This window comes from Aedes albopictus, chromosome 3 (genome assembly GCF_035046485.1).
Source record: "Aedes albopictus strain Foshan chromosome 3, AalbF5, whole genome shotgun sequence".
In the NCBI taxonomy this organism is placed as follows: Eukaryota; Metazoa; Arthropoda; class Insecta; order Diptera; family Culicidae; genus Aedes; species Aedes albopictus.
In genome coordinates, this window is record NC_085138.1 from 64,344,500 (window position 1) to 64,366,988 (window position 22,489).

Below are 22,489 nucleotides of genomic sequence, written 5' to 3' on the forward strand. Positions count from 1 at the left end.
TATTTTTTATTGTAAAAGTGCCATTTACCATTCGCCGAATGGTATAGGACAATAGGGGTGATGGTGAGTGTGCCTTGTAAATTACAATATGTTTAATGGTGAACATTTTTCGAAAAAATGGTGTTGTAACAATAAAATTTATCGTATTTTTATGATATTTTTTATCAGGGTAGGTTCAGATCCGTAGGGGACGGCTACATCTAACTCTACGAACTAAAAATAATGATTTTGTTTGTTTTGGTCTACCTAGTCATTAGCGACAGATAGAATTGATGAAAGAAATCAATGAAGTCAGTTAGGCTCTAAATTAAAATCATTGTCGGTTTCATATATTACATGAAAGGTACAAAGTATGGATTGGATATGCTTCATTAACCTCTTCACTAGCAAACTCCGAAGAACTCAAAGTTCTTCGGTGTTTCAAAGTCAATGAGTCCCGAATTGGCTCATGAACCTCAAAAGGCAACACATATGCTGCGTTATAGATTTAGAGATTTTAACATAGCATATGAATATGTATTTACCGGCGAATCACACGTAGAACCACGTGCTCCATTTCGGCTTACTCTACTTTTATACATATAAATAGGCTGCTCAATCACGTTCATCGCGTCGCAAACATATGATTTTGGGCAAAACAAATAAGTTCAGGTGGTATCGTCCCCCAGCTGCTTTCATACTACATATATAGCGAATCCTTTCACCTGAATACGAATAAACTCGTCACGCACGGAAGCACGACATGACCCATGTTACGATTACAACAATTGGAGGAACCTAGGCGACCCGGATCACCATGGTAACATCAACAAAACAAATCTAGAACATCTAGTCATTGAGCTGCCACTCCGAGCAAAACAGTCCGCAGTAGAGTTCAACCCGTGTCCAATCGAGGATGTCTAAACTTGTAGTAGCACCTTGTTTTCCACTACTGAATGTTCAGGAAAAACACCAATCGCAATAAAAACTAATCAACTATTCTGGTGTAGGATTAAGTGAAATTAAGAGTTCAAAATGTCACCTCAGTGCATGAAATGTTGTGATGTGAATAAAGTTATGCTTACGATTCTAGTGATTATTTTACGATGTGCCACTGTTAGAACGGATTCTGACTTTTTCAACATCAATGAAGTAATTCTTTACGCAACACCGGATGGTTGCCGAAATGGCGAATACTTTGATACTTTTGCCTTCAAATGTAAAATTTGCGACGAAGGATTACATCTTCAGGTGGCAAACGATCGTAAGTAATAATTCAGAAAGAAATATTAGATGCCTTATTATTATTATAGTTTCGGCTGCGCCACTATTTTCAGCTACGACTTAAATTTAATGTTCATGACATCAGTGTTAACGAAATGTGAGTGTCAATTAAAAAAACCAATCATTGATCGTCGAAAATCCCTCCCACAGTAAATTTTTGGCTAAGTCATTGTACACAAAAAAAAATCGGTTACGTTCATTTTATTCATATTTTTTCCAAAAAAAAAATATTGGGCCCCAGATGTTTTGACAATTTTTAAAGGGGGTCTCTCTCTCTCTTCTTGGCGTAACATCCTCATTGGGACAAAGCCTGCTTCTCAGCTTAGTGTTCTATGAGCACTTCCACAGTTATTAACTGAGAGCTTCCTCTGCCAATGACCATTTTGCATGCGTATATCGTGTGGCAGGCACGAAGATACTCTATGCCCAAGGAAGTCAAGGAAATTTCCTTTACGAAAAGATCCTGGACCGACCGGGAATCGAACCCGTCACCCTCAGCATGGTCATTAAAGGGGGTCGCCACCTGAAAAAGGTTGGGAACCCCTGTTATAAGTAATTAGTATAGATAGTAGAGTAAACATAGATCCGCGGACATCGCTGAGTGAAATGTTTCAAGCGTGTGAATAGTATTTTTCAAGAGTGCGACGGTTGAATATGACGTCATGCGCCCCATTGGTGTTGTTGGAATCATGACGTCATGCCCGTTTGGATACAGATTTTGACAGTTCGTTTGGATACAACGGATTCATCATCACGGATCTATGTTTACTCTACTATCTATAGTAATTAGCCTACTTATATTTGTTTCAAAAACCCGATTTATTCCACCTATGGTGAACAGAACCCTTCTTACACTTATTAAAACTTTTGTTGTATTATTTATATTGACCATATTTATTTTGTGTGAATGACCAAAAGTTCTAGAAAATATTGTAGATTTGGCATCTAGTGAATTGGTTTCCAAAATATAGCATCATGGACCATGGACTAAAGTACCAGAAATGCCAGACACCTTCTAGAATCTTGTATGAATTTTTTAAAAAATAGCTTACATATTCTGGAATATTGTATCTTTTGTTAACTGCCAAAGGATCTTGAATCGATTAACAAATGGATAAGAAAATCAGCGAGATACACTTTGTCTAATATCTCTTAATCAGTCGAATAAATTAGCTCCGAAGTACTTGGTGTTCATGGTTATGGTGTAAAAAGGACAAAAATGATATATTTACTATGCTAATCAGTTTTGGAATTAGCTAGTTATTTTGGCTGTCCAGTTCTTTCATTTTTCCCACAATATATAAATTCAAAGCTTGCATTTAACATATTGTTAGTTTTCATAGAATTCCTGTTTATTTGTAATCAAGCTCATGCAAGATAACAAGCGAATATAATGATAAAGAAAAGGAATTTTTGAAATACTCTTCGGAAGATATCTCAGTAACACAATGTCCAATTTCAGGGCCTTTTACAAGGATACTGTAGCTTTCATTTGGTGCTAACCCGAGCAACACACATGGTTACAAAACAGTGACGGCAGCGCATGTAAGGGTTGCACAATAAGTCACAGTGACTTCTGTGCAACCCTTACATACGCTGCCGTCACTGCTTTGTAACCCTCTGTGTTGCTTGGGAAGAGAACCCAAATCGGTTGACAGACGGCTGAGATATTTATTACGATACACTTGGTCAAAAATCTCAAAAGGTTAACCTGTATTACTCCCAAGTACTCTTTGAAAGATATCTCGATAACCAAATGTCCAATCCTAATAAAATTGTATAGGGTTCTACTAGGATGTTATAGCTTTCATTTGGTGCCAGGAGAACCGAAATCGGTTGACAGACGGCTGAGATATTTATTATGACACACTTGGTCAAAAATCTCAAAAAGTTTAGTTGTATAAATCCTAAGTACTCTTCGAAAGATATCTCTGTAACCAAATGTCCAATCCTAATAAAATTTCTGAGTAATCTACTAGGATGTTGTAGCTTTCATTTGGTGCCAAGAGAACCCAAATCGATTGACACACGGCTGAGAAATTTAGTATGATACACTTTGTTAAAAATCTCAAAAAGTTTAGTTGTATAACTCCTAAGTACTCTTCGAAAGATATCTCAGTAACCAAATGTCCAATCGAAATAAAATTTCAGAACGTTCTACTAGGATGTTGTAGCTTTCATTTGCTGCCAAGAGAACTCAAATCGGTTGACAGACGGCTGAGATATTCATCAATATGCAAAATGTCAAAAATCTCTCAAAAAGCAACCTATATTACTTCAAAATGCTCTTCGAGAAATATCTCGGTAACCAAATGTCCGATCGTAATGAAATTCAATAGGGTTCTACTAGGATGTTGTAGCTTTCATTTGCAACTAAGAGAATTGAAATCGGATATTTGACACACACACACACACACACACACACACACACACACGCACGCACACACACACACACACACACGCACACACACACACACACACACACACACACACACACACACACACACACACACACACACACACACACACACACACACACACACACACACACACACATACACACACAGACATTTGCTCAGTTCGCAGGGGGTGTAAGAAGGGTAAAAACATCATTAAAGTGTATCAAACCATGAAAGATGATTAAATTAAAATTTGAAATTAAAAAAATGTCTTCCACTAATTTAGAAAGTTAGGTACTCAACGTTTTACTCCAACATGAACATGAATACCTTTGAGTCATATTAAATAATTAGGCAAATAGTAAATGCTCCTTGTTGTAAAATGGACAAGGTACATCAAGTGAAAAATCGAAAATGATGTAAAATTCTTCTTATCATTACTTAGGTTTTCTCGTAAGCTATTTATAAATTATTGCAAGTTTAAAGCCATATACCAATAAAGAACACATAGGATAATAAATTTTAACGAACAAAATTGAGTTTTGTTTTGAATTAAAGTGGGGGTAAAATGGACAGTTGGTTCAATGTTCATGTTCATTTTAAACCATCGAGTGTCCATTTTACCCAAACCTTTTTTTACGATATTTTGCAGGGTGTCTACTCAATTTTGAAAATCAAATTCCACTTTCACTGAAAATTCCAGGTCATGTAAATCTAAGCTTAACTATTATGTGGCCGGCAAACTTTTTGCTTTTTTCTACACCGTGTATTTTAAATGGGTGCTGGGTACCCGGGTACCCTGCCGGCCACATAAGGGTTAAAGGTGTCTGCTCATGAGATTAAATTCAATTTTCTGAATTTTCCAGCTTTTTCCTAGAAGTGGAAACATAGAAAGAAAAAAAACAAGTGAACTGCACCAGATTTTTTTTTCCAATTGGCTTCTTCAGCGGTGTTGAGATATATCCAAATTCTGAATCTGCATGCCAAACTGAGCCGAAATCCAAATTTTCATGAAATTTGGGGCCTGGGAACCTATTTAAAAATCAGTTTGTATAGGTGCGATTTATCGAATCATCCCTCGTCGCATTTTGTATTGGGCGGAACTGTCAAGCAGTTGCCAAGCTGTCAAAAGGTGATTTCGAAAAATCTCTTTGAAATTAATTTCAGGTACCTACCAAAATAAGGTTCTAAAAATCTGAAACAAATCATAGTGGTTCAGAAAAAGGTGCTCTTTCGTATAAAATAAAAAGATGCCGCAATTTTGTCGCTAATTTGCATGTTCATAATGAAAAAATCTCAAAATAAAATCCGCCGAGTACTCTACAAAATCCTTAAGCAAAGTTCTGCAATATTATTTCTGATACTAATGTAAATAAATCCTTCCTAATTTATCAAAAACACCTTCATGAATCTGTAACTTTCCATGTAAAATTCCCTAAGAGGCCTGTCACAATGCCGACAAACTCACTTAGAACTCTTATAGTGTTTTTTCTCGGAAATGCACATTTATGATGTAAAACTTATGTTCCAAAAATACTTTTAAAAGCTCCATTAATCGCTTTCGAAAACTCGTACGGGTTTGCTTGCTAAGCTCTCTGATATCTTCAAGCATTCATTGAAATCGGTTGAATCCTTAAATAAGATTACAGGATGTTTAGCAGATCATGTTTCGATATTCTTCCAAAATAATTTCAAAAATTTTGAAATTGAAATTGAAAAGGCGCTGTTCATAAACTACGTAGACTTTTTTCGGCCATCTCAGAACCCCAACCCCACTTCCCCCTCGTAGACTTTTGTTCATAACCGTCCCCCTCCTAAGAGTCGTTTATGGACAAGGCCTAATTCTGTCTTCGTTACATAGTTATCATCTTAAAATAGCTGAAACTTTTCAAATGCTTTTCTGGAATATAACATATGAAAGAAAATGTGTTTTCTATTTTATTGTGTTTTTAACTTCTTAAGTCCAAATAAATTTTTAATTTTATTGGGATGTTTGGTAAACTAGTCACTTGTTTCTTCCATATTCTCATCAAAATTCTTGATGGTTTCTTTACTGTAGACTTAGGTCTATGAAGGATTTCTTGCAGAAGGCAATGTTCAATAACCACATCTAATATTTGTTAAATCAGTAATACTGTTGAAGCGCACATACAATTAATTGGTATTTATTTGTTTGTCAAGACGTAGGGTCCAAATCAATAAAAATAACATATCTAGATACACATTCACATGGCATAGGGTGCGGGCACCGGTTTTGGCCAGTCTAAGGGAAATTATTTTTATAAAATTAACCAATAATCCAATGAAAACTACCAATGTGTTAAATGAAAGGTTTCGATCTATACTTTATTAGAAAAATGCAGAAATCAAGCTAATACTTGATTTTTGTATTAAAAGTGGCACTGGCCAAAATAGAAGCATTGCCGCAGTTTTGGCCATATTCTCACCTTTGGTTTCCATTTTGGCCAATCACGTGTATTTCTTATGGGAGTGGCCAAATTAGAAGCACCCTGGCCAAAATAGATATATGGGAGCTGATTTTTTAAGGAAAATTATTTTTTTCTTCCAGTTTTTAATCAAAATGTTTGGTTTTTACAGCTGTAATCATATTATATTAGAATCTACTAGTAAAAAATATTTTTTGCCGATTTAGATCGTAACAGGCTAAATACCGCACTATGGCCAAAACTCCGGGCTGGCCAAAACTGAAGCTTCTACCCTATACTGGCCGGAGTTTGGGTTGCAAAACGGTGAGTCGATAAGGAGAGCGTCTAACATAGCTCTGGTCCTCACAAGTTCCTACCTCATGCTTCCACGGGTCAAACGATGACAAAGACCGCCAGCTAAGAGTTGTGTGCTTAGCGGGTAGTGCAGCCTGGGCACTGTTGTCCTTCTGACTTCAGCTAGATTGAGGAGGTATGACCCGAGCGTCTTTTCACCAAGGAGGTGCGGCTCAAACAGCGTCTGTTCTGGCATCCAGCGGCTGAATAAGAAACGCTGCACCACGCCCAGCTAGATCCAAGGTGGTAGCCCCATCAGCGTGGTCGTCCCAGTGTTGGTTGGGACGTTAAACAGAACTGGCACGATGGCCCTCCGGCGAGACAGGAGTGTTGGCGTAGGCCCAATAAGCCACCCGTAAAAATCCCCATTGTGAATAACATAGGAGAAAATACGACTCGATTACAATCGGCAAAGTCCCACGCGACGAAATAAGGATTACGATTGGAAACTTGGAACATGGAATTGCAAGTCACTAGGTTTCGAAAGAACAATCGATATCTAACAAATCTGTCTAAGCAGAATTGCAGCATGCTGGTCAAAGCATTGACTGGCCACTGCCGACTCAGTTATCACATGGCGAATATTCAGCAAGCTGATTCATTTGCCTGTGATAGCTGTGAATCCGATTATGGAACTTCGTATCATTTAATATGTGACTGTCCAGTTTTTGCGCAATTGCGTTTCCGAGTACTCGGGAAACAATTATTAAGTGAAACTGACTTCAGAAACCTGAATCTTCAAGACGTTCTGTTGTTCTTGACCCGCTGTGGTAAAGAGCTATAGGCTCTCTTTACGCTTTATGCGTTATCACACTGCCCTTCTCAGGGCGCTGTTTGAACCCATTGTGGTACGCTTATGCGTTATTACCAGGGTGCAAAATGTTCATAATCATTGACTGAAAACCGCACGAATTTGAATGATTCTGCACTGAATATTCAAAACAAACAAATTCATTTTCACTCTCCCTCTTCACACAGTCAGTCAATTCGTAGTCATTAAATATGAAGCCGATCGAAAAACATCTTCATAATTACCTACGTTTATGGTTACGATTCCATTAGCATAATAAACGTGCACAGCCCTCACTCCGGAAGCACTGATGATGACAAAGACGCATTTTACGCGCAGCTCGAACGCGAGTACGACCGCTGCCCAAACCACGACGTCAAGATCATCATAGGGGATCTAAACGCTCAGGTAGGCCAGGAGGAGGAATTCAGACCGACGATTGGAAAGTTCAGCGCCCACCAGCTGACGAACGAAAATGGCCTACGCCTCATCGATTTCGCCGCCTCCAAGAACATGGCCATTCGTAGCACCTTCTTCCAGCACAGCCTCCCGTATCGTTACACCTGGAGATCACCACAACAAACGGAATCGCAAATCGACCACGTTCTGATTGATGGACGGCACTTCTCCGACATTATCGACGTCAGGACCTATCGTGGCGCTAATATCGACTCCGATCACTACCTGGTGATGGTTAAACTGCGCCCAAAACTCTCCGTTATTAACAACGTACATTACCGGCGGCCGCCCCGGTACGATCTAGAGCGACTGAAGCAACCGGATGTCGCCACCGCATACGCGCAGAATCTCGAGGCAGCGTTGCCGGACGAGGGAGTGCTCGATGTGGCCCCTCTAGAGGACTGCTGGAGTACAATGAAAGCAGCCATCAACAACGCAGCCGATAGCACTATCGGGTACGTAGAACGGAGTCGACGAAACGATTGGTTCGACGAGGAGTGCAGAGCGGTTCTGGAGGAGAAGGATGCAGCGCGGGCGGTAATGCTGCAGCATGGAACCCGACAGAATGTGGAGCGATACAGACAGAAGCGGAAGCAGCAGACCCGTCTCTTCCGGGAGAAAAAGCGCCGCCTGGAAGAAGCGGAGTGCGAGGAAATGGAACTGCTGTGCCGTTCACAGGAAACACGCAAGTTCTACCAGAAGCTCAACGCATCCCGCAAAGGCTACGTGCCGCAAGCCGAAATATGCAGGGATAGGGAAGGGAGCCTCCTGACGGACAAACGTGAGGTGATCGAAAGGTGGAAGCAGCACTTCGACGAGCACCTGAATGGCGAAGAGAATGTAGGCACGGAGGACCAAGGCAGCGGAGGAAATGACTATGTTGGTGCAGCAGAGGACGGGAACGAACCAACTCCCACGCTGAGGGAAGTTAAGGATGCCATCCACCAGCTCAAAAACAACAAAGCGGCTGGTAAGGACGGTATCGCAGCAGAACTCATCAAGATGGGTCCGGAAAAGTTGGCCACCTGTCTGCACCAGTTAGTAGTCAAGATCTGGGAAACCGAACAGCTACCGGAGGAGTGGAAGGAAGGGATAATCTGTCCCATCCACAAGAAAGGCGACAAGTTAATGTGTGAGAACTTTCGAGCGATCACCGTTTTGAATGCCGCCTACAAAGTGCTATCCCAGATCATCTTCCGTCGTCTTTCACCTAAAGTAAATGAGTTCGTGGGAAGTTACCAAGCCGGTTTCATCGACGGCCGGTCGACAACGGACCAGATCTTCACCGTACGGCAAATCCTCCAGAAATGCCGTGAATACCAGGTCCCAACGCATCACCTGTTCATCGACTTCAAAGCGGCATACGACAGTATCGACCGCACAGAGCTATGGAAAATTATGGACGAGAACAGCTTTCCCGGGAAGCTGACTAGACTGATAAGAGCAACGATGGACGGTGTGCAGAACAGCGTAAGGATTTCGGGTGAACTATCCAGTTCATTTGAATCTCGACGGGGACTACGACAAGGTGATGGACTTTCCTGCCTACTATTCAACATCGCCCTGGAAGGTGTTATGCGACGAGCCGGGCTCAACAGCCGGGGTACGATCTTCACGAAATCCAGCCAATTTGTCTGTTTTGCGGATGACATGGATATTATTGCCAGAACATTTGGAACGGTGGCAGAACAGTACACCCGCCTGAAACGTGAAGCAGCAAAGGTCGGACTGGTGGTGAATGCGGCTAAGACAAAGTACATGCTGGTAGGTGGGACTGAGCGAGACAGGACAAGCCTTGGCAGCAATGTTACGATAGACGGGGATACTTTCGAGGTGGTAGAAGAATTCGTCTACCTCGGTTCCTTGCTAACGGCTGACAATAACGTGAGCCGTGAAATACGAAGGCGCATCATCAGTGGAAGTCGTGCCTACTATGGGCTCCAGAAGAAACTGCGGTCAAAAAAGATTCACCCCCGCACCAAATGTACCATGTACAAGACGTTAATAAGACCGGTGGTTCTCTACGGACACGAGACATGGACGATGCTCGAGGAGGACCTGCAAGCACTCGGAGTTTTCGAGCGACGGGTGCTAAGGACGATCTTCGGCGGTGTGCAGGAGAACGGTGTGTGGCGGAGAAGGATGAACCACGAGCTCGCTGCACTTTACGGCGAACACAGTATTTAGAAAGTGGCCAAAGCTGGAAGGATACGGTGGGCAGGGCATGTTGCAAGAATGCCGGACAACAACCCTGCAAAGTTGGTTTTTGCTAACCATCCGGTTGGTACAAGGAGGCGTGGAGCGCAGAGAGCACGATGGGCGGACCAGGTGGAGCGTGATCTGGCGAATGTTGGGCGTAACCGAGGATGGAGAGCTGCAGCTGCAAATCGAGTATTATGGCGGCAAATTGTTGATTCAGTATTATCATGAATTTGATGTGAACTAAATAAATGAAATGAATGGTTACGATTCCATCCAAAAACACTCCACAACAATCAAATGGGAAAAGATCTGTGTAAAGCATCGACACGTTAATATTTTATCAGCAGTTTAACACTTTTTACCCGAGCAGAGGGGAATATCAAATTAATAACTACGAAATAACAAAACCTGTTTTTATATCTCGTTTTGTTATTATTGTATTATCAAGGCATTACGTTTCCATAACATGTTTTATTGGACAATCATATTTTGTTATGACCAAGCTGTTGGTATACAGCCATTAAATAACATTTCAATATTACATTTTGTTGTGGAACAAGTTTGATTATTATTGTATTATTGAGAGTGTACAAATACTTTATGCTATCCCAAGGAACAGAAGTAACTGAACAACAGTTTCTTAAGCTAAAGTTTGCTTAAGAATGGTTGATTCCATTCTTATACAGCAAAAATGTATTAGAAATGTATATATTTAAAATGTAGACAAATGTCCCAAATGGAGGATAACGTGACTCTGGAGCCGGCCTTCTGATACGTCATTCAACAACGTTATTTACAGTATTTCGCAAGTTATGCTTCAGAAATATTTTATTTATTTATTTATTTATTTTTAACTCTAAATTTGGGAAGAGGGAAAAACCCCTTTGAGTGATTTCGAAACCTATGCGTGAAATCGTTCTCAAAAAGGCACAAAACCTCTTTATCTTTTCGAAAAACATTATAAACAATATTTAAAACTACATACAGGCTCTTCCGGAAATAATCCATAGCTGAGCCGTAATCTTGAAAAGAATTCGTCAAACGATGATAATGATCCGAGGTACTCTGTATGGGGACCGAAATTCGAATGCTGAAAATATAAGAGAAATATTTTATATTTTCACATGTTTTCCCTGTCGTTCCAGAGGATGAAGTCGGATCTACCTATTTGTGGTAAAAGATTACATGAATAGTTGAAAATACGCCTATAAGGGAAGAGAGAAACTGAAGTTCGCAATGATTGTTCCGCCACAGACAAACAGACGTAACACTTCGAACATTTTTCGATTCAAATCATAGTCACGGAAACATGTTCGCCCAATGCTAAAAGGACTGAGTGTGGCCAACCATCAACTAGGTGGCGGTAGTGAGCGAACGTCAAACTCGAACGAAAACGATGTAAGCGCCACGGGTGGGCAGTTGGCCAACTATCAATTTTTTAAATATACCGTTAAATCGATGTACGATGGGAATTGTTAGAGTGTTACGTCTGTTTGTCTGTGGTTCCGCCATTCTCACATGCTAGTCTGAATATGTGTAGCATTCTCAGCCAACACGAAGTCATATATGATGTAGAAAAGGATGCTAATGTGGGGGCCATATGCGTACATGATTTCATTTAACCACGGTAAAGTGTACGCATATCGCCTCCACTTTAGCATCCTATTCAACAGCATGTGCGATTGTTTGATATCATAACTAATTTTGCTTTCGGGATGTTATCAATAACTCTTTAATATCAAAACTTGTTCTTGAAATATTTCCCAAATTCACTGTTATTAAGTTGTTATTGACACTAACAAAACATGTTATTAAATTGATTTTCCAGGAACAAATTTTTGTTATGTGACTTGTTATTTTGCCGCTTATGACAGACAAGTTTATAACTCAATATGTTATGTTAATAACATAAAAATAACTAATTCCATTATGCAGTTATTTTGCCAAAATAACGCATTTTGTTATGCTGTTGTTATTCTCTTCTGCTCGGGTAAGATGTTTACAAATATTCATTGACTTTCATTCAGTTGACAAACGAGTATCGAGCAGCTGAATATGAATATGCAGGCAAGTGAATGAAAATTGCCGCACGGGGAACTTCAACTCGTCTGCTCGAAAATTTTGCGCCCTGGTTATTACAGTGTCCTTTTCAGGACGCTATGTGAACCCATTGTGGTACGCTTTTGCGAGTATGACGATCCCATTCCCTTACCTGTCCTTTCCCATGTCCTATCCTTTTTCCTTCCCTTCTCCCTCGGGTAAATGATGAATAGGCTCGTGTTCATGGCGGTGGCACAAATTTCCCGAATGGAGGAGAACGTTCCTCTAGAGCCGACCTACTGATACCAGTGAAAAACTAGTATCAGTGTACATTCGTGCAGTAATCCATTCAGAATAATATTCAACCATCGGTTTACTCTGTTAAGTGAATCCCCATATTATACTTGCAGATAATAACTGTAACTAAATTGAATAAAAATAGTTGAACTATGTCAGAGAGTTTAACGACAATGTATTTAGAGTGCATGGCTCAAATGCAAATCCGGCATGCATTTTCAGCCAAATCGATTGTCTTTGAAGACGTCAATTTTACGATTGCCAAAATATCAAAATCCATCGGCTGTCCATAAGCCGTCCATAAGCATCGTCATTTTTTCTGGACATTCCGAAAAAAAAATGTGTGGACCATGATCTTTGCCCTAAACCCCACCCCACCCAAGATGACCACGTGGTGAATGGATTGAAATTATGATAAAGAATGCGCCTTAAAGAATTTTTTTTTCTGTATCATTCAGAAAGCGATTCTCTGCTACCTTGGAAAAAATTGAACCAAATCCGTTGTGCTACACTGGACTTAAATAGTTTTTTTTAACTCTATTTTTAACAAAGTAGTATCAGAATCCAATACATTGAAAAGTTATGAAAATGTAAAAGTTATGTATGTGGAAAGTAATGAAGAACATTGTCAGATGGTTTGAGGTTTAACCAAAACCGCGAAGTTACACAATAAGGAACATTTTGTACAGTATTACTCATACACAAATGCAACTATTCCATTTTTGCGGTATTTGACGATTTTAAATGCACAATTTCCAACGAATCCAACTTTATTTTTGTATAATAATTTCAACTTTTTTGTATAATAATCGGTAACGTATATAAGACATCCGACCGTTGTTATAAGTGTAGAATTAGCATTTAAGTTAAAATACACGTTAATATAAACAAAAAAAAAATCCGACAGTTGTTATGAATTCTAAAAAAAATAAGTTTCCCTCTAATTATTAATGCAAAATTATTGAAGATGTTAACTTTTAAACACATGAAAACCATGAAGAAATGATTTTTTTTTTTAATCTGTATTAACGAGATTTTTAGCCCTTGGCTAGTTCATCTCGGGATCCACGCTTTACTTCCCTTCCGAAGGATGAACTCACATTTTTGCGAGTTTGTCGGGAGTGGGATTCGATCCCAGGTCCTCGGCGTGATAGTCAAGTGTTCTAACCATCACACCAGGTCCGCTCCACAAAGAAGAAATTATTCTTAAATACGCCTATCCTTAGAAAAAGATTCGAAATTAATTTCAAATGTTTAGGAATTAAAAACCAATATAAGAATCAAAAAACGATATTTTCTGAAAGTATTTGTCGCAAAGTTAAATTTTCAGAAGGGGAGCGGACCTGGTGTGATGGTTAAAGCGCATGCCTATCACGCCGAGGACCTGGGATCGAATCCCACTCACGACAAACTCACAAAATGTGAGTTCTTCCTTCGGAAGGGAAGTAAAGCGTGGGTCCCGAGATGAACTAGCCCAGGGCTAAAAATCTCGTTAATACAGATAAAAAAAATATCCAATAGATAAATATCAGGTTAATTGGTAGGAGGTAGGATATAGGAAAACGATGTCTTTGAAAACTGTCGCATTTTTTCATGGATCATACTGTATAATGTTATATTTTTCTTACATTGTAGAATAACTATTGCTGATAACTGATAATTGTAAAAATGAAAAGATATCACACAAACAAGTTTTCTGTTTTGTAAATTGAACAGCCATTAGAGTAAGTTATTCTCAATTGACAGGAATTTAAATTATGATCTCATTATCGACGTCGTGATCGCTTTAAATATTTAATAACACACAGGATAACGTCAAATCAATTTCAACTTTCACAGATTTGTCCTGTTTCTGCGATGATCGGTCGGTATCATGGCGTGATTACGACAGCTCGGTACAGGGTCCGATTTGTCGCAACCTGAGCGAATTCTTCGACAAGCCGGGACCTCGAATCGAGATCCTAAAGTTTTGTAAAACTCGTCACGTGCGACTACTCAACTCAACGAAAACCAGTGGGAAAATTATCCAAGTATATCGTAAAACCTACCCTCCCGGCAATGAAAGTACTGTTTGCGGTTGCACTCAACCCAATACCGTTCCGTACGATGACCAACTGCGCCCGCGGGAAACGGTGCCATACTGCTTACAACAAACTTTACTGAAAGACATTCAGAACCAGCAACCCTTCAGGTTGAACCATCGTCACAATGGTAACGTGTTCCGTAACATTAAGTATTTAATTGTGTTTTGCCACGTGATGCGGAGCACGCGACACTGCCACTATTTGGCCAATCTGTGCGTACTTGCATTCTACAATATGGACACATCGCCTGGATCGCCGTGCAGAATTTTCTACACCTACCAAACGCTAGACGTAGCGTCGGCAGACAACCAAATCCCGGGAACAATCAGTGGAAGCCTGCTGGGACCGAAAGATGGTTCTGGAAAGGTGGCCAACCTCTGGACGATGAGCGACACAGTTAAGCCCCATCTGTTCTACCGCCGCGGAAAGTATGTCAACGAAATTTTCGACAAGTATTTGGACTTCAGCTACGATGTCAACGCAACCAATACGGTAAGATGTAGGTATTAGAAGTGGCTATAATTGAGCAGATATGCTAATGCGATACCGGTCGATTGCTGCCACACGCGTGCTACTAAAGGGTGCAAAGTACGTACCCTACAGTCTCTACACGAAACGAGCTGCAGCCTAATTTTAGTAGCTTTGAGAAAGCCGAAGGAATTGTGACCGCTTTTTTCTGTTTCATGTTTGATCCACAAAGCATTGGCTGAGGAAGGGTTATCTGCATTCTTGTTAACAAATTTATGAATGGAAGTGGGAAAATAGCACAATCAGTTATGAATCCTTCCTTGTGCCTAGTTTCTATTTTTTTTCAACACACCGATTAAAATCATCGCGTGTTTACCGCATTTCTTTTCCGTCTTTTCCAAACCGTTATAGGTATGTATAAAACATTCTATACAACGTTCGAAGCCACACTATGTTGTACAATTAGTTCTTGGAAGATTTTAAAAATAAAGTGAAAGTCTCTACGACTGAAAAAATTTGTTTCAATTTTATGATGCTTCTCAGAACATTCAATGAGTCGGTAGGATGTTATTATTTATTTTAACTTGAAATTTTGAAGGAGGGAAAAACCCCTTGGAGTGATTTTGTCATAAATTGAATCGGTTTGATTTAGAAATGATACTTGTTGTATATTATCATTTCCATGGAGTGGAAGGAGTCGGTACAGGCTTTGATGAATGATTCTGATGAAATTGGAACACATATTTTTTTTTATTAAAGCGCTTATTTTTAGAACAACTTTATTGGTTCAGCAAAATTTGACTACCATCGAGTAGTAGATTTCCCTAGTAGCCACTCAGAGAGTGTCAGAATTGGGTTCTTTAGGGGTACCCGGATTATTTCATAATCGGATTCTCCGCCCCAAAATTAGTCTAAATCCAAAATTTCATAATTTGTGGAGTCCAGGAACTATTTTTAAAATGCATTTAAAGTTTGTATGGGGATTTTTTTTTGTTCGGGTCGAACTGTCATTTTAGCGATTAAACTGTCATTCTATCCACGAAAGTTAAAACTGTTTTGTTAATTTGACCTTCAAAACAAAGGTATTGGAATCCAATAAATTGACGTAATACTCAGAAAAATTAGCTCTTTCGCTTAGGCTATAGAAAATAGCAATATTTTATTCATTAAACAACCCAATTCCGACCGTTTCTTGTAGATTGACTGCACTTGCACAATACTATATAATAGAGGCCTAGTATCGTGTTGTCTGTCAATTCTGTTGATACACGCGATGTCTAGGTCAAGTCTCGCAGGGACAGAAGGTCACATAATGCTCGAGTCAATCTCGTGCTACCTATGTCATGATGCCACTAACTCGTCATGATTGCAGGTGAATTGGACTGTGGATAAGTTATTCTAGAAATCAATTGCTTTGATAATTGATGATTTTCTATGGTTTTTATTTATAGTGCCCAATTGCATTCTAAAAGGTTGATGGACACGTTTACTCATCCTTTAGGATGATACAGATTTAATTTTGATATGTAGTTTTCTTCCCATTCAATAAAAGGTGTCCATCAAGACGTGTAGTTCAAAAAATTCTTCTAGAAATTGACTTTGCTTTTTAAAATATTTCAAATTAAATGCCTATATTGTCTCCTTCTCTTGCTCTTTCTTCACTTTCTTGAACAACAATAGACAAAAAAACGGAAAAATGAGAAAATTTAGTTTTTATTAGAGAAAAACTAGCATATTTTACAGTACCGTGATTTCGGGTGAAATTGATCAGTGGGGTGAATTTGATCGACGAGAGAGCCATTTTTATTTGTTAAAAATAACGCTTCAAACTTAAAACAATTAGTAAAAAATGTTCATCATCTGGCTCAAGAGTTATTGAATGATGAGTTTACATGTTTCACAGCCAATAAGTCACATATTTCTGTATAAAATTCAATATTTTCCGAAACTGCCTGTCAGGCGAACTTCAAAGACACTTTCAAACTTTTGTTACTGTAAAGTAGCTGTATCGCAAATGTAATGAATATTTGAATTAATGTTTCTAGCTGTCAAGTATTCACTAAACCCGATTTCGTCATCAAAAGTTCTATAAATATTGAAATTTATGCATAAAATTGTACTTTTGGCGGAAGTTATAACATATTTAGTTTGGAACTTGCATACTTTCAGGCGTTTTCTTAAGATTTATTAAACTTCAAACTTAAATCATTAAAAATTTAGCAAACCTGTAAAAATTTTGCATAGTTTTTCGCATTCCGAGGACGATAATTTAGGAGGAAAACATATTTTCAGCACTTACAAATACATTTTACTGACTGATCAATTTCACCCCGAAATAAAAATTTTTGATTTTTTATTTCAAATGATATTTTTTGTAATAAAATGATTTGCGGTAAAATTTTTAACCTCGTTGACTGATGAAAACCATGGTAAATTTTACCATATCGATAAGTATTCAAAAATTATTCGCCAAAAACTACGAAAAGTGATCAATTTCACCCGAAATCACGGTACAATAATATTTAAAAAGCTTTGTTATCTACTGAGAAATGACAATAATAGAACAATGAAAAGTAAGGAAAGGAGAATGTCTGGTTATCGACGGTTTCATCAATTGACCAACTCAACTGTAGGTCATCATTAAAAGCCTGAGAGAGAATAACTGATTATCCCAGAACAGAGAATACAATAATGATCTTCCAAATCGATATCACGTAGGAGCTCATTGTAAGTGAATTAACTTATTTTATAGAGTCAACGAAGGAAATGTGTTCTATGACCCAAGAAATTAAGAATGCTGGTACATGATACAACAAACTGTAATACAAAAACTATGAGCACTTTAAATAAATTGCTTTCACGAGGAAAAGCTCCCAGATAGCTTTCACGTGTCGACCTATTTGTTGGCGCCAATAAAGCACTGCCCACCCCTTAACCTTTGGTCCGTTTACCTTATTTCTTCTTTCATTCCATTCGTGCAGATAAACAACACGCTAAACTTCACCCTCGTTAGCTACGATTTATATGGCCACCTGAAGAACTTCCGTGCTATGCGCCTGACCGATTTGAATCTTTGCGAGCGCTACTCGGCCAGCCAAGATTTGCGGGTTCGCTTCGCTCAAAGCTACCATCGCCGATGCAAGATCAGTCTGCGAAGAATGCTTCAGGACTTTAGCGAACCGGAGTTTATAAACATCTACACGGATTACTATGATCAGAAGATCCGCCTACTCAGATCTATTCCTGTGCTGATACAGAAGGCTATATTTGCCCATAACGACGATCCGGATCCAGAGAAGTGGCAACTTGTCCGAAGGTTCCTTATGGTGGATGCGCTGTCAGGTATGAACGACAACTTTAAACCTCAAATGTACGACGAGGGCACACCACAGGAAAAGTACCATTTCGTTCGATATATCAAACGAGTCGAACTGGAGTTTCGATTGCACGCTGACCATGAAAAGAATCCAAACCGGGTAGCAGTGCCTTTGCTGAAACTAGAGTACGGCTTGGTCAACACTTCCCAAGAATTGTCAAATTCTTTCTTTGAAGAGCTGGTAGATTTTGAATTTAAAGTAACGTTCAATAAAAAGTATAGTTTTGAATCGATTCTAGAGGTAAAGCAAACTAATATAGTTCATGTAGCAAGCAAACTCCAATACATTATTGCTTTCAGATAATCTTGCCAATATTCCTGCTTCTGGCCTTTACCATGACGCTCTTCCAAACTTTCTGCCATAAATTACGCCAAAATAAGCTCTACTACGATATGGAAATATTCTTCAATTTCATTGTATACCTGTGTTCCAATGTTGCCACAGCTCTTTTAGCCGCCACGGTTATCGTTGCGTTGCACGTATTTGTCACCTACAAAACGCAGACCAACGTTAAAATGCTGCTTCCGGTGGAGGTGCAGCATGGGTTGGAGATTTTCATCTATTTGGCTTTTGGTTTTAAGGTTAGTCACAATCGTATATGATTTTTATTCATGTGTGTAATCACAATACACATTTTTTATTGCAGTTAATCAAATTGTTGCGAATGTTTGTAACAATGGCATGTATTGATATATTCTTCATTGATTGGGAACGACCGAAGATATTTGATGCTGGCATAGGTAATCAGCGAACGCATTTGTTGGATACCCCATCCATTACTTCAAGTGCTACGGTAAGTATTAAGTATAATAGAATCATGCTAAAAGGGGAAAGTATTGGTTCAGATAATTAAATGTAAACTGCATAGTAAAACAGTAGTTTTTGAAAAAGTGAACTGTGTCTTTCAAAGTGAAAGCCATGAGTCAATTGCCAAAACGAGCGAAAAATTAATCAGAAAATAGAATAGCCGAGACTCTAATTTCACACGAATTAGTCAATTTGTTTGCTTCATGGATTACGTAGACATTAATTGGCAAAACGTTGGTATTGTGATAATTCTGCACTTCACAAAAATAAACCAATTTTAAATGGTTAACCCTTTTAATATGTTAGGTTTTTCGCGCCACGAAGGCGTAGTGCACGATCAGCGTACCTGTCTGGGTCACATTGACCCCAACATAATACTAGGGTTAAGCGAAATTATAGTATATTTTGGATATTGCAGACTACATCCCAAATTGGACTATCACACTTTTTTTGGTACGCCTAAAAAGTGTGATAAAAGTGCACATTTGACTCGGATCGTCTCGACGTCTTCGGTGCACTTATTCCTCCATTTACAAGGAATAAGTGCACCGAAGACCTCAACTCGATCCGACGTGTCCCTGCGCTGCAATCACACTTTGAAGGTGTGTGCACACTATTGTGTCAGTCCAATTTGGGGTGCAGTCAGCAATATCATTTAATATTTTACGACAGGACGCTGACCACCGAAGATGTGTTATGAGAAAATATCTCCAGATTTGCAGCCAAACCAAAATTGCCTCCTCATAAAAGCTTAATAATAAACAAAAATTATGTTATATTATATAAACTTTTACTATTCGCAGGCCCGCCCCACGTGTGACAGTGTCTCCGCTTGGCGCAACTATTTCATTGCCAACGAATGGCAAGAGTTGGCCACGAAGCGTAAAATATCAATGTTTGCCCACATAATCTTGCTCATTGGCGCATTCTTTTTCTGTGGACTCGAACATTGGTCTTCGAATAGCTTCCATTTGCATCTCTACAAACAAGGCGAATACTTAGGAAAAGACGACAAAATCCTCAAAATGGCTGTTGGAATAATCGTTTACGTTACGGTATACTTAGCCCAACGAATCTACAATGTTCTCATCTACGAGCGATTTGTGGAAAACGCTATCCAGCAATTCATAGATGTGGCATCGATTGCTAATATCTCCGTATTTATCCTGTGCATGGAGTCCTACGGTTTCTACATCCATGGTCGGTCCCCGCATGGCTTCTCCGATACGGACATGTGCTCAATGATACTGCAGTTCAAACGAGAGGAAGACAACCTCTGTGGCAACCGTGGATTACTACCAGGATCAGAACAGCAAACCTACTCCATATTAGTGCCAAAGAATTTGCGAGCTTTCTACGATAAATTGATAGCACCTCTGAGAAATTCCTCAAACTTTGGCCCACATCAACACCTCAACCAAACGCATTTGGTAGGCAGCACAAAACTAAGCAATTCTGGAGTGATCAGCAGCCCTGGAGGACATTACGAGTATACTTTCGAAAAAACAATACTCACGTACTACAATGTAAATAGGTTCTTTGCAGCTTTCGTGGATCATGTAAGTGGGTGTAGATTAGGCCGTCCCTTATTTTGCAAAAATTGGAAATGTTATAAGTTCGTTAGTGGCAAATGCTCGTTTCAGCTAAAAAATGATGGTGTCAAAATTTGAAGTCCGTATCTCAAGGCTAAGTGGTCCCTCAAGGGGCCTAAAGTTGTCAAAAATTGTATGGGACCAACAAAACATGAATTTTTTTTCGACGAAAAAATATGCTATTCTGCTAAAACCGGTGATTTAAGGACCCTAAAGGGCCAAAAATGTGCTTAGAATTTCGATATCTCTACTCATTTTTGAGTTATTGAACAAAATAGGGTAGGTTTCCTTCGGAATCTAAAAAAATGGTCAAAAATGCCGATTTTTCGGTTGTTTTTTGTCAATATCTCGGAAACGAGTAGAGATATCGCAAAACTAAGCACATTTTTGGCCCTTTAGGGTCCTAAAATCACCGGTTTTAGTAGAATAGCGTATTTTTTCGTCGAAAAAAAATTCATGATTTTTTGGTCCCATACAATTTTTGACAACTTTAGGCCCCTTGAGGGACCACTTAGCCTTGAGATACGGACTTCAAATTTTGACACGATCATTTTTTAGCTGAAACGATCATTTGCCACTAACGAACTTATAACATTTCTAATTTTTGCAAAATAAGGGACGGCCTAGTGTAGATTAACAGTGTTATTTTGATCCTAAAATTGATGTTTTCATAGGCATTGAAAGACTTGGACTACATCATTCAGGAGCGGAGCATTCTGGAGAACATTCTCAACTGTGAATTTCAGAGTTATGTAACTGAAAGTGCGTACTATTGTCAATATTAGAAACCAATATTTTACCAGCAACCGTTTTCCTTCTCATTCCGAACAGACAAAGGTGTGTTCTACATCGATAACGGGCACTCTTTCGATCAGGTCCTTTTCTACGGCAACGAGTGGACTTTCTTCCAGCTAGAGCTAGCCTTATTTCTATCGGTTGTGCTGCTGAGTCACGACTATCTAGTGGCGATCGTTGTCGTCGGCATAGTGTACAAAATGTTCGAGATTGTCATGAATTATCTTCTGAAAAACAACCTAGCCAAAAAGACACTCATTGATAAGCGGTTTTTGATCTAAGGCCGATTTTTCTATTCGTATTCTATTACTAATAATTTTGAACTTTTAAGCTGTACTCGATGATTTGAATAAAAGACGAAGCTTAATGATTTTTTAACTATCGCTTGTTTTTATTTCTTATGTGATATTCCAACTCAGAAAAAGACCAAAAAACATATGGTGATCGAAAGGTGGAAGCAGCACCTCGACGAGCATCTGAATGGTGAGAAAAATGGGCAGCAATACACCAAAAAGGATCTGGAAAAGTTGGGCACATGTCTGCACCAGATCATATTCAAGATCTGGAAAACCGAACTGTGCCACACTGCATCACAGAGAACAGACATTAAGGCATTAGCATTAGCATTAGCATTAGCATTAAGCGAGTCGCACAAATTCGTAGGTGGTACAGTCCTAGACCGCTGTTTTGAGGGTTGCCTCCTTCCCGTCCGAACCAAAGCACAAAGATTTGGGACTAATCTCTGACTCTTAGACAAGACTGACGCAATCCTCCAATGGTCGAGCACTGTCCTGGCCACGTCCTTGCGACTGCTGAGGAATGGGAAAGGATGGTTAGTTTTGAACACCTATGAAAAATGTAGACAACTCTACGATCTCTCAGGCCTAGGTGTCACGGGAATTAGGGTGTTGTTAGTGGAAGGGTAAACTCGAAAGGATACGCTTGGTTAACGTTCAGGCACACCATTTTTAGACTGCTTCGAATCAGTTGTATGCCCAATTCATCCTGGTTTTCTCGTCATATTGTTGGCATTTGGTTGAATTACTAGATTCTTTGGTTGATAATCTGAAATATAAAATAATATTAACAACGTACGTCAAATAAGCTACATATTAGTGATACGCTCGCCACAGTTA

The 22,489-nt window shown here is 39.2% G+C and overlaps 1 protein-coding gene across 1 annotated transcript; it reads left to right on the forward strand.

Annotated features, from left to right (window-relative positions):
- Nucleotides 1-723: 723 nt before the first annotated feature.
- Nucleotides 724-21,737, forward strand: LOC109413672 (meckelin). Its single transcript, XM_029871694.2, has 8 exons — nt 724-1,243; nt 14,070-14,806; nt 17,764-18,399; nt 18,459-18,740; nt 18,806-18,952; nt 19,770-20,525; nt 21,233-21,320; nt 21,390-21,737. Exons 1-8 carry the CDS (start codon nt 1,015-1,017, stop codon nt 21,632-21,634), a joined length of 3,120 nt encoding a protein of 1,039 aa, XP_029727554.2. The 5' UTR covers nt 724-1,014; the 3' UTR covers nt 21,635-21,737.
- Nucleotides 21,738-22,489: the final 752 nt, after the last annotated feature.